The sequence below is a fragment of the Podarcis filfolensis genome (assembly GCF_964270895.1).
Source record: "Podarcis filfolensis genome assembly, chromosome: 15".
Taxonomy (NCBI): domain Eukaryota; kingdom Metazoa; phylum Chordata; class Lepidosauria; order Squamata; family Lacertidae; genus Podarcis; species Podarcis filfolensis.
The window spans coordinates 34,678,273-34,692,199 of NC_139618.1; the positions used below are offsets into that span (position 1 = coordinate 34,678,273).

The 13,927-nt window shown below is 43.8% G+C and overlaps 1 protein-coding gene across 1 annotated transcript in view; it reads right to left on the bottom strand.

The window, feature by feature from the left end:
* Nucleotides 1–8,047: 8,047 nt before the first annotated feature.
* The window catches only part of NUDCD3 (NudC domain containing 3), a 56,197-nt gene continuing 50,317 nt past the window's right edge, over nucleotides 8,048–13,927 (bottom strand). Inside the window, exon 6 of the mRNA XM_083588990.1 lies at nucleotides 8,048–8,595. Within this exon, the coding sequence (XP_083445116.1) occupies nucleotides 8,485–8,595 (111 nt within the window). The 3' untranslated portion in view covers nucleotides 8,048–8,484. The remainder of the gene's footprint in view (nucleotides 8,596–13,927) is intronic.

The following is a 13,927-nucleotide window of genomic DNA, read 5'->3' on the forward strand; positions in this document are numbered from 1 at the left end:
GGACTCGATGACTCTTGGAGTCCCTTCCAACCCTACAATTCTATGTCCGGAATTGACATTTTGCAGGCAAAACAGGTGTTCTGCTGCTGAGTTGAAGCCCCTCCCATAGCCTGTAGGTTTTGTTTTGAAGTGAAATTGTGAATAGCTTGATTTTTAGTATTTGGTGTTTTAGGAGTCTATTGTAGTTTGGTGTTTTTAGATTATTGTTCTCAAGCTTTTGAACACTGGTGCTGCAAAAAAAGTATTTGATGAAGTATTGCTATCGAGGGGGAAAACAGTGGGGAAGGGCACATTCATGCTCCTGAGTTTTAGAAGTTCTGATTTCTTAAAACAGAGACAGATAGCCAGTTACCATTCAACTCTCACCAGAGGCAGCCAACATTCTCTAGTCCAACACTATCTGGAGGGCTGTTCCCTATCACTGCCTTAAGATAGCACCTCTTTCTTCTTTTTAAAAGGAAAAAAGGTAAAGGACCCCTGGATGGTTAAGTCCAGTCAAAGGTGACTATGGGGTTGCGGCACTCATCTCGCTTTCAGGCCGAGGGAGCCGGCGTTTCTCCACAGACAGCTTTCCGGGTCATGTGGCCAGCATGAATAAACCGCTTCTGGTGTAACAGAACACACTGACGGAAACCAGAGCACACAGAAACGCCATTTACCTTCCCTCTACAGCGGTACCTTTCTATCTACTTGCACTGGTGTGCTTTCCAACTGCTAGCTTGGCAGGAGCTGGGACAGAGCAACAGGAGGTCACCCTGTTGTGCGGATTTGAACCACCAACCTTCTGATCGGCAAGCCCAAGAGGCTCAGTGGTTTAGACCACAGTGCCACCCACATCCCTTCTTCTTGGTAAAGAATCAGAGAATTGGAGAGTTGAAAGAGACGACAAGGGTGATCTAGTCCAACCCTCTGTAATGCAGGAATCTTTTGGCCAAAGTGGGGCTCAAACACACAAACCTGAGATTAAGAGTCTCATGCTCTACCAACAGAGCTATTGCAGCTCTCTGTGTCTTTATAATCACTACTTGCCCCTGGTTTAATGCATGGAGGGCCTTCTGTTTCTTCTGGCAAACAGAATGGACAGCTGACTACACTTTACTGTAGAACGAGGTGGAGTGGGAGTCTTTTTCCGCCTGAGGCCTTTCAGGATCTGCATGTCAGTGGTGCATGGGGTTACAGGCAAAAGTGGGCAGAAACAAAATACAAAAGTGGGGGGAGCAATGGAATCGACTCCTCCCTCTGTACAGGAGGCTACAGACATTTCACTCAATCAGAAGCCAGAGGTTTCAAACCCCCTCTCGCTGCACACACATGCAAGCAGGGATACATTCCAGCCAAGCCAAACCACCTGGGGAGGGCATAGAGCAGGGACCCAAAGCCTGGAGAAGTGTTCCAGGGACCATATTGAGAAGCCTGGTGAGCTGCGTTGGCTCCCCAAGCCTAAGGTCCTCCGCTTTCCTGTACAATTGTTAACAGCCATCTCTTTAGCAATAGCCACTTCAGGGCCTAGATGGTGAGAACCAGGATACAGAGTTTTAGAATAAACGAAGAAGCAAAAAACCAAAATACTTGTTACTATTTGGCACGATCACTTCACCCAGGTTGGAAAGCGGAATGCAGAACCCCTTTTCTTGCCAACAGCTGCAGCTTCTCTTTCTGACTCATTCCAACCTCCCCTTAGACATGGGCAAATCAGGGGTCAAAACTAATATGAGTGGTTATATAAGCTAGGCCTTAAATCACCTGGGACTCCTTATTTGCCTGCTTCTCATAGCCAAGGCTGCCTCTCTCTTGTTTAAAGAGCTACAAAAAGTGCCGTTTCCAAACTCTAATAATACACATTTTGCCCTAGTCGGAGCATTGTACAAAGCTAGGGATCATTAACAGAGTTCTCAGCACTTTGGCCAAGGCTTGGTGGAGAATCACGGCAATAAAGCCAACTAGACTGTAATACATCCATCTACATATCTGCCATTAATATCCAGTTAGTTGCAATAGTAGGAATGCTATTCACATAGATTAGAACCACCCTGAAAAGTGATGCTGGAATAATGTTCCAAAGTCTTTATTTACCGGCACATTTGCTGCTCCATTTTGTTGCTGTTTTGATAGTGCCAATCCGTTGTGTAATAGAAGTGGGGGGTAATTGATTTGCTTTGTTGCTTTTGTGTCGATGGGCCACGGCTAATGCGATCAAGAAATCTATCACAACCTTGACAAAAAAAATTACCGTAAATTTACTACATTTTTAGCTTGCTTTCCAGACAATTATTCTCTTCTGCTCACATTAATAATAATAGCCCCCTGCATCAGGCCCACAAATCAAAGATACACACAGGAGGAGTTGAATGGAAGGGAAAGGGAGGAGATTCTTCAAGACCAGAATGAAGAGGAAAAGGTCTACACGGACATTTTTATTCCATTTGGAGGGTCAGATTCCCCTTTCCCTTTCTGGTATTCTTGCATGAGTTACAGCCAGTGGCTTGTGGCTCTTGGCTCCTTTGGCTAATGGCTGGATCTTGAATGCCCTTCCTTCTGCAATCCCAGGGAGACACAGATTCTAGGTATCTCAAAAACAGCATCCCCCAAAATGCTTAATATCTATCTAAAAGGATTGGCAAAGGGTTTAATTGTTTTAGAGAGCCCCGACATTAAAATGTGGGGGTAGGGAAGACAACTAGCAATTGTTGATTAAGCAGGTGACTTCCTGCCACCTACAGGAAGGACATAAGCCTTGAAAAGGACTTTGCAGTTTAATGGCATATAAATTAGCTTACTGTAGCTACCTTCTAAGGTGATCAAGGACAATGCACTGTGATAAGATAATAAAGCACTTTGAAGGAAGTAGAGATAGCAGCTTGCAGCCTTGAGACTTAATCAAACCACCACAAGCTTCATCACACCAGAGCCACCAGAAAAATGGCAATGGCTCCATTTCTGGGTTTGGGAGGAGAGAGTGAATTCCCTGAACACTTGTTGGAATCTGAAGTGTTTCAGCAAGCGTTCTTCCTGCTTCTAATGGTCCTAAATGGGAAGAAGTGTGGGATACACCTTCACAATTGCAAGGACCTCCTCCTTTATTAAATGCATCAGCTGCCTCTGGGGATATAGCACTGAGGCAAAACGGGAATGAGCAGCAGAAGGCTGCAAGGGTGGGGACCTTTGATCACAGTCTTTGTTGCTGATCAGAGGGCAGTGAGCACAACCCCTTTGGTTGTTCAGGTACACCAGTGACCGCTGTTAAACAATTAGTTGCCAACCCAGCAAACTGAAGCTTAAATTACCATTATAACCTGATCATGGCTTTGCCATTGGGAGAATTTGCCTTCGCCAAGTTCTTCATAGCACATCAGCTGCTTGGATATTTGCCACAACTCACCTTCATAGATCCTGCCCACCTAGCAGTTCGAAAGCATGTCAAAGTGCAAGTAGATAAATAGGTACTGCTCTGGCGGGAAGGTAAGCGGCGTTTCCGTGCACTGGTTTGGTTTGCCAGAAGCGGCTTAGTCATGCTGGCCACATGACTTGGAAGCTGTACGCCGGCTCCCTCGGCCAATAAAGCGAGATGAGCACCGCAACCCCAGAGTTGGCCACGACTGGACCTAATGGTCACGGGTCCCTTTACCTTTTACCTTCATAGAAACTTGTGCACAAAACTACACTGTGTGTATGAAGGAAGTGCATGCAGCTGCCTCCCATTGAACGGGCAGCTCCAGTAGGCAAGAAGCAATGCAAAGGCTACACTGAGATTGCTTGGGATTGCCAATCCAGGGAGCACGTGTAAAAAGGAAACGGCAGAACAGTGTGTACCCAAAAAACCACTTCATATTTCCATGCTTATTTTATCATTGGGACTAGGCAAGGCTGAATGGAGAGGACACATACTGAGCTGCTGCCCCAGGCTGACACTGACTTGCAGTGTCAGTTGCTTCTCCCATAGCTAAGTGGTTGAGCACATGGCCTGTATGCAGGTTCCAGATTCAACCCCCACGACCTGCAGTTCACAGAAGCTCAGCGATCTAGTGATGGAAAAGACCCTTCCCTTCGATCCTGGAGAACCCCAGCCAGTCCCAGTAGGTAAAGCTGGGCTTGAAGCAGCCATAGTTTAGTGATGCAAGACAGCTTTGTATATTCAGTCCTCCTTGGTGGGACCTCTAGTTACAAAGCAGAATTGGGGTGTTCATAAGAGAGATGAATTCAGCTGCCTTGGTGTACATAAGAGAAAGAGATGAATTCAGCTGCCTTGGTTATTCTTTCAGCAGTGTGAAGAACTCTGAAAGACCTCTTTAAACACGACAACCTACATAAGTTTAACAAATGCTGGCCCACTGGTGAAAAGATCTAATGTTGATTTTTCTCAGCGCCACAGCAGGAACACTAAACCAAACCAACAGAAAGACTGAAGCACGAATTATGGAAGAGGTTCCTTTGCATAAGGATTAATGCACGTACATGCATATGCTTTGACATCGCGTTCTTTATTGCAAGCAGGTAAAGAGTGTGTGCTACAAGAAAGAGCCGATGCCAGGTCGAGAGCACTGTCCCTCGGTTCAGCAAAGACGCTAGCATCATATGCAAACTGTAGCTTGTAGACAACCAAAATGAAGGGAGTGTTGTCAGCAGCTGCTACCCATTTCCAGGTGTGAGTAGGAAGAGATAGGTGGGAAGTAAAAATTAACCATGAGTAAACTTAGACCAAGCTTTGGTAACTTGAGATCCACCAAGTCATGCATTTTCAGACCTATCAAGTCCTCAACAATGCTCCCTTCCCACCCTACTTCGTTTCTGCAGTCTGACAGAAGTGGAAGTTTATCAGGACCTTGAAGAAGCTTGCTTGGCCTGAAGGGTCACAAAGTGTGCTGACTTGTCCTAGACATACTCTGCTCAGTCTCATGGCAATGTTGCAGCTTCTGAACTCAGTTGGAACAGAAAGAAAGCCAGGCTGCCAGAAGGCATAGGCTGGAGACTAGTTGGGTAGAAATGTCTCTGCTAGGAAGAAAATAGTGTTGGGAACTGTCTTCTAGTTGGACAAAGCTGGCCTATGAGGGAGCCCTACATTAAGGCTTAATCGACTGGCTCAGCACAAGGATTGATTGAGAGACGAGGCACTGAAAGCAAGCGACATTTCTCCATCTGTCCCATTTTGTGGGAAGAAGCCAGTCCCCAGTGCTTAAGTGAGGACATCTCACTTTTCTTGTTTTAGAAGAAGGCATTTTGTCTGAGCAAGGACAGTCAACTCTTTGAACATAAATCTGTAAAATGGCAAGATGCTAGCTTTCCCCAAATACCTGTAGGACAAAAAAATCAAATTCAAGTAGTCACTGTCTTTGACATTTCACGGCACATCTGTTTCCCCACTCCTACAAGTACAACAGATAGTCCAAGGAAGGTTTTGGTCATTTTTTTTAGAATCCAGCACAGTTTTAATACCCACTGTTTAAGACTGGAAAAAAACACCAAAAAACTAATCCAGGTCATTCAGTCTTAGACTATTTTCACCATTAGGAAGCCCAACAGGAGGTCAGAAGGTTGGAGTGGACAGACCTACTGAAGCTGGGCAGGGGCTGGGCTGAGGGGATGTAAAAGTCCTGAAGAAACCTATCCCTTTGATATTTGTCAGCCGAGTCTTGAGAATGCTAGTCCTAGTCAAGCCCACTGGAACCACAAAACTCAAGGTGGTGGACATCCACAAATAATGACAATAAATCATACAAACCCACTGTGCATTAGGCAAACAACTTAAGACTGTTGCCTAGTTGATTTTAGGTGCTTTAGATAGAATAAAATTATTGTTTTAAAAAGGAAGGGCTAACGTGTTGATCAGTGGGGCGATTCTTTCACCACCCACTTGCCTTCCTAAACAGTAGAATAATGACAGACTGCAGGTAGTAGGTCCACAAAGTGTTTGGGAAATGTACTATTGTGAAATGCCCATTCAGAAGACAAAAGGTGCGGTGACATTCATGTTGCATGTGAGTAACAACCATCCTACTGTCAGGGACTGATCAGGAAGCTGTGTGCTTTTCTCTCCACTTACTTTTATGCCTACAATGAAAGTCATATATGAATGACATATAAACTACCTGCAAAAATAAAATAAAATATCACCTAGCCTCTCTTTCTACAGCCAACATAGACATCGCAAGTTCTTTGTCATTCCCTTTGTCATGGATCAAGTCATTTAAGAAAGAAACAAAACTGGGTTGTAGCCAACGTAGGTTTTACTCAGAGGAGACCTGTTGAAATTAATGAGCCTAGGTTAGTCAGATCCATTAAATTCAATGGGCCTACTCTGAGTAGGACTAACACCGGACATGATCTTCTGCTTCAAATGGCAACTGATGTCTTCAGAAACAAGCATAGGCCCCTTGCGAAAACGAGTCCAGAAAACTCCTTGGGCATGTGTGACTGGGATTTCTGCTGCATCCACCACACTACAGCTGAAAATTTGCCAGCTTCAGGGACCGTTTTGTGATGCGGGGATTTTTTAAAACAGCAGTCAAACATATTCCTACCATATCTGGAACAGCCACCTTCCCTATTGGTCTCTCATGGTCAAGCTTTCTTTAAAGTTGCCTACGGTGAGCCAAGAATTCAACTGAAATCTTGTACTGGAGACTAGTTATCCAGTTTTCTCTTTTGACTTGTCTGAAGTTGTGAGGATTGTCAGATTTGCTTATTCAGAAGCCAAGAGCTTTGTCTGGTATGTGCCCTACATCTCGCACCTAAAAGCCGATATACTGGTGGGCTCAGCTGAATTTTGCATATTGTAATTCTATATTGGGTATCACAAGCACCGAGAATGTCTCACTATACTATATATTTTATTGTTTACTTCCCTTCTTAAGTGTAAAATAGTGGAGATAACACTTACGCCTTTATATGGCCCACTAAGCAACTATGAACAAACCTAAAATGTGTTTTACATTTTGACAGGTGATGTCGTTCTTGAAGCTTTGACTTTCTTGCCAATTTTTAATGGCAGACATGCGCATAACATTATTAGATCTGGAACGGCTGCTTTCTCTATGGGTCTTATAACAATTTTTTTTAAGGTATGGATATTGCCAGAACAATAGGACAACTTCAAGAGCCATGACTTTTCTCTTCCTCACTACCCCCTGTAACAGGTTGCCAGCTATATGACAATAAGCAGAAATAGGATTCTTAAATTCAAATGGTACACTCTGCCTCCTCTGAAGCAGAATTTAGGGGAAGAGCCACTATTGTACTAAATGTGCTCATAGATTCAGATAACCTGCTGAGGTGGGCCAAGTCATCGCTATCTGCAGTCATGAGCTGTCAGGTAAATTTAACCCTTTCTTCCAATGCTATCATCCCATCAAACCCACCCCCAACCCTGCTGCCCCCACCTAAAAGGAAAGCTACATTGGCAACCATAGCATATATATTTTCTGATGAAAATAGCGGGGGGGACGGGACTGCAGTACACAGGGGGAGGTTAAACCCCACCCTGTGGTCCCGATTTTCCATAAACAGATCTGTTGTTGTTGTTGTTTTGAAAAAAGTCAGATAATTAAATACAATCCCACACTTGCTGTATCAGCTAGTTTGGCCCTAAGAGAGGAGGGAGGGAGATAAACTAATGTCTACACTCTGAAGCTTAATAAGAAGCACTTTTGGATAAAACTAAGAACAGACTGAGACTCACAGAGAACTGCCGCTCTCTGAGCACCAAGTCACTGCAATCAGGAGAAGTCTGTCTCCCCCCCCCCCTTATTTTTCAAATTCAATGCCAAAGCGTCACAGACCACCAGAGATCTACAGTAAAGATACAGCTATCAAGTGTCACCTTCTGTTCTGGCTCCTTTTCAGCTATTAGTCTGAGCCTGCAACATTTACCTCCCACTGCCAGGGCCTCAAGGACCAAACCTAGCAATTAAGATGCTGCTAAAATGACACTGATTGCAGATTGCTGGTGTTTAAAGGAGGCTGTGCTGCCTGGTGCCATTAGGAGATTGGGTTTCCTGAAAGATGGAACCAGGGGCAGAAGACAGCTTCAAAGAAACAGGAGAGAATCTCGCCATCATTTGGCCAAACTGCATGTATTTCTGAAAAAGAGGTTGGGGGGGGATACTGCCTTCAATCAACCCCCCTCCCCAAAGCAATCCATTAACAAGAGAGGAGAGGAAATGCTACCAGCAGCTGCTGGTTGCCGTGGTGACACAGTACGTAAGGCTGCTTTTTGCTAGGCTTCCCCCACATACATATTAAATGCACCAACCTGGTGCTGGAGGGAAGGAGTCGCTCAACATTGCACTTCCCTCTCCCCCCTCCCCAAAAGCAAACCCACATTCTGGCTATTTTGAAGTCCTTTGTCATTTTGCAAACAAGCCCAGGTAACAAGGCAGGGACAAAGCGGCTGATTGACATCGCTGGCAGGAGGGGAGGAGTGTGGCAGTGGCATCAGTTTCATCCTACTCTCCCGGCAGGTAGGCAATTCTCCCATCCTCAGTGCCATCATCAAAAGTGCACTGCCCCAGGAGAGATGTTGAACATGGAGGGATCAAACTTCTGGCCTCGGAACGGGGAGCCTTCGGCATCCCAGCCCTTCTTGAGCATCTCGTGGACTTTCTGAAATTAAGACAAGAGTCATGTCACGGTCATGCAATATAGAGAAACCCACCAACTTGATTAATCCTGACTTGCCGGTCAATGGATCAGTTGAATACAATCCACTGACCGCAGCCAGGTATTATCAAATTATTCAGTGAAACCAAGAATGGCACGGTAGAGCTGCCAGCTGCTCTTCCTTAAATTTCATTGCAGCACCATTTGTTAGCAAAGGCAGGAGAGATGGTTCCTTGCTCTGCAGATGGGTCAGAGGCCCATGTAGCAGCATAGCCAAGATTCCAAACAGGAACAGAGATATAAGCTTGGGGAAACTGGGCTTCTGCTTACTTAAAATCCCTTAAATATTTTATTTCTGTTTTAATTTATTTTCTTCTCAGTTCTGTACCTGCAGGCTAACTCTGGTGTTCCACCATTAAGTAATCTTTGATTGCCATCACACAACTGTGCTAGGAATCCTAGGAAAATCCAGGGAAAATGCCAACGAGATATCTACACTGATAAAAGCCTTGGCATTTACTGTATTGGCCTGGATCGAGGCAGGTCAGGACTGCTGATCCTTTTAGATTTGTCAGCAGCCTTTGACATGGTCGATCATGATCTTCTGGACCACCGCCTCGCAGACGTGGGGATACAGGGCATAGCCCGTAATTGGTTGTGCTCTTTTATCTCTGGTCGGGGACAGAGGGTGGCACTAGGGAGGGAAATGTCGCGCCACTCCTTGGTGTGTGGAGTGCCGCAGGGTGCAATTCTCTCCCCGATGCTTTTTAACATCTTTATGCGCCCCCTTGCCCAGATTATCCGGAGCTTTGGGCTGGGCTGTCACCAATATGCTGATGACACTCAGCTCTATCTGCTGATGGATGGCCACACCGACTCGGCCCCAAACACACTGACCAGATGCTTGGAAGCTGTGGCTGGATGGTTTCGTGGGAGCCGATTGAAACTAAATCCTTCGAAGACAGAGGTCCTATGGCTAGGTCGGGATGGCATGGGGATGAGGGACCAACTCCCTTCTCTTGAGGGGGCCCAATTAGTGCCATTGCCTTCCGTTAAGAGTTTGGGTGTAATCCTTGACGCCTCCCTTTCCATGGAGGTGCAAGTTACAGCAACAGCCAAGGTGACATTTTTCTACCTTCGCCGCATCAAGCAGTTGGTCCCTTACCTTTCCCGCCCCGACCTGGCCACAGTGATCCATGCAACGGTCATCTCCAGGCTTACTACTGTAATTCGCTATACGCAGGACTGCCCTTGAAGCTGTCCCAGAAACTCCAGCGGGTACAGAATGCTGCAGCGAGGCTCCTCACGGGGTCTCTGCCATGGGAGCATATTTATCCAGTGCTTTTCAAGCTGCACTGGCTCCCGGTGGAGTACAAGGTCAGATTTAAGGTGCTGCTTTTGACCTTTAAAGCCCTTCACGGCCTAGGACCCTCGTACCTACGGGACCGCCTCTCCCAGTATGCCCCACGGAGAGCCTCAAGGTCCATAAATAGCAACACCCTAGAGGTCCTGGGCCCTAAGGAAGTCAGATTAGCCTCAACCAGAGCCAGGGCCTTTTCAACACTGGCTCCAGCCTGGTGGAACGCTCTGTCTCATGAGACCAGGGCCCTGCAGGATCTGATTTCTTTCCGCAGGGCCTGCAAGACAGAGTTGTTCCGCCTGGCCTTTGGCTTGGAGCCAGTTTGATTCCCTCTCTCCCTCTCTTTCTTTTTTCTTTTCCTTCGCCTCCTGCGATAAGTCTACATTTTAATATTTTAATGTTTCAATATTTTAATGTTGTATTTTAATTTGTTTTTAAGTTGTAATCATTCAACTTGTTTTTATTATTGCTTGTAAGCCGCTCTGAGCCTGGCCTTGGCTGGGGAGGGCGGGGTATAAATAAAAATTAATAATAATAATAATAATAATAATAATAATAATAATAATAATATAAGCCTCACTTTCCCCCCAAATTCCAACCATGAAAAGTTAAAGTGCAGCTTATATTAGCGACCTTACAGTATGCAAACCGCCCCCTCCCCATGGATTTTAAAGGTGCAGCTTATATTCGGGTGCGACTTATATTCAGGCCAATACAGTATGTTATAAATCTAATTTCATAGTTTCACAATGACAGTTAACCCATTTATTTATATAATTAGCTCAACTGCAAAACCTGTTGATAACCTGTCGATAATGTCTATGAAGCCACGGAACAGCAAAATATTAAGTCCTAAAAATGCTTTAGAAATATTATAAGCCTTTTTGAAAATATTTGTGGAGGAGCATTTGCTTTGCATGCAGAAAGTGCAGAAATGTTCAATCCCCAACACCTACAGGTAGGGATGGGAGAGACATCTGCCTGAACCTCTGGAAACCCAATGCCAGTCAATAAGCTATCTTGTGCAGTGTTGCAAAATCCTCCATTTTGATTTGCCATATTTAATATTCTATATTACTTTAATGAATGTTGAATGTTATTTTATTTGCATAGTGTATATTGTATTATGCAAATTGTCTGATTTATATGATGTTAGCCGCTCTGAGCCCAGCTTTGGCCAGGGAGGGCGGGATAAAAATAAAATTTTATTATTACTATGATGATGATGATGATGATTAGATTCCTTATAAGCAACACAGACTTACTGAAGAATGAATCATGCTACACCAAGGTGGGCAGAGTTCAGGCTTACAATATTCCCCCCCCATAGAATTCTGAGGTTCACCAACCAGAAAGAGGTGCAAAAATAGGGGCAGAGAGAAGTACCAGATTCGGAACAGTAACTTGCTTTGGAAACAGCAACATACTGCACTCCATGAGCCATACAATGAAATAACCTGCATATATGAGAGTACAAATCTACACCAGAGTTACAACAGATCAGAAATGTTAATGCAGAAATCTTAAATTGGCCAACAGAGCTGTAACAAAGCCCATTTCAAAGGCAACCAATTAATACTCATTTTACAGGCAATGAACACTGAGGCTTTTTAAAAATACAATTTTATTTGCCATTCAGAGTCAGAAACCCTTGCTGATCCAGACTGCAGTGGGTCCCAATCTATTTTCTGCCAACCTCCAAATAAGAAAGGCAAAAGCACATTTCAATAACTTTTTGTGTGCAAGTTCTCTGCTGGGGGCTTCCTTTTCTGTTTTTAGCTGAAAATTTTACGATTCCAGAAATGAACGTGGACAAATTAGAAGCAGATTCCAGGCATGATTTCCCATCACACCCCAACATCCTTACAGAACTTAAAACTCAGACAGGGAGTCTTAGGGGAAGGAGTGACAGTTTTAAAAGCCAGACATTGTTTTCCAACTTAAGACAGATTTTGTGATTTGTGGAACTGTTTCTTCTCAGTAAATCCTCAAGACAGAAATAAGCTGAAGGTTTTAGTGGAAATTTTTGTTGAATTTTTATTTTCAAATTGTTTGATGCTGGTGAAGATGTTATGACATTTTGTATTTTATATTTGCTGCAAGCTGCCTTGAGCCCTCATGAAACAGAGGGCACAGAAAATAGTATGCCAATTTAAGCATACAAACATGAATGAGGCTTTGGGTGCTCACTCTAGATTGTGAAATCACACGGAGATGCTTCTTAAGTAGTGAAGAATAATAAAAATATCATAACCAACAACAACAAATAGCTCATTATGCAACAACATACATACGTGTATTGGGAAGACCCTATTCTTGCAAAAACCTCCCTAATCACTGAGTTTAGCATAATGGATGATTGCTGCAAATGGTGCCTCCTTGGACGATAGATCAATATTGACAATTAATATAGCATTCCCCATTGTCATTCTGCATTTATGGAATTAATATTCGTTGGATATTCACAAGACTCAATAGCCTAGCTCATTTGGAGGGGCTATTAAAACTTTCTTTTTCAGCAGGCTTTTACATTCCAAGTGTGATGAGAGTCAAGTTTGGCTGGAATTCTTCTCTTTGCTGTTAAAATAACACAGCTGATTTAGTCTGTATTTTTAATGCACATTATTTGATATCATGTGCTTTAATGCACATGATCTAATATTATAATATCTCTGAGTCCAATTTTTTGAATTCACCAAACTGAAAAGAAAGTTATAAATAACCTTAAAAAATACAACAGTGTATCTTTTTGCATGTACAAATATAAAGCAAAATAAATAACAGAAACACAGAATTATAGAACTGTGGAGTTGAAAGGGACTCCGAGGGTCATCTAGTCCAACCCCCTGAAATGCAGGAATCTCAACCACAGAACATCATACGTGATGACATCATTTGAAATGCCAAAGGTTTTCCATCCTTCACAAACCTGTATCAAATAGAGGTCCCGACACAACTCTGCGTAAAAACCTCCAAGGAAGGAGAGTCCACTACATCTCACGGGAGACTGTTCCACTGTTGAACAGCTTTTACTGTTAGAAAGTTCTTCTTGGTGTTTAGTCGAAATCTCTTTTCTTGTAACATGAATTCATTGGTTCGGGTCCTTCAGTGTAGGAGAAAACAAGCTTGCTCCATCTTCCGTGTGACAGCCCTAAAGATTTCTGAAGATGGCTATCCTATGTCCTCTGAGTCTCCTCTTTTCCAGGCTAAACATACCCAGTTCCTTCAACTGTTCCTCATAAGGCTTGGTTTCCAGACCCTTGATCATCTTGGTTTCCCTCCTCTGCACATATTCTAGCTTGTCAATATCCTTCTTAAATTGTGGTATCCAGAACTGGACACAGTACTCCAGGTGTGGTCTGACCAAGGCAGAACAGAGTGGTACTATTACTTCCCTTGATCTGGACACCAAACTATTGGGACGCTCCCCTTGATGTTACAGCCTAGAATCACATTTGGGTTTTTTTGCTGTTACATCACATTGTTGACTCATGTTAAGCTTGTGGTCTACTAAGACCCCTAGATCCTTTTCACATGTACTGCTTGCAATCCAGGTGTCCCCCATCTTATATTTGTGCAGCTGGTTCTTCCTGCCTAAATGTACAACTTTACATTCGTTCCTACTGAAAATTATTTGTTAGCTTTGGCACAGTTCTCCAATTTGTTAAGGTCATTTTGAATCCTGATTCTGTCTTCAGCAGCATTGACTAACTTTCCGAGTTTGGTATTGTCTGCAAATTTGATGAGTGTTCCCTCAATACCTTCATCCAAATTGTTTATAAAGACGTTGAACAACAATGGGCCCAGGACAGAACCTTACAGCACCCCACTTGTCACTTTTTTCCAAGATAATGAGGAACCATTAGAGAGCACTCTTTGGGTTTGGTCAGTCAACCAGCTACGAATCCACTTAAGAGTTACCTCATCCAGTCCACATTTTACCAGCTTTCCTGGTATCAATGTCAAGTTCACTGA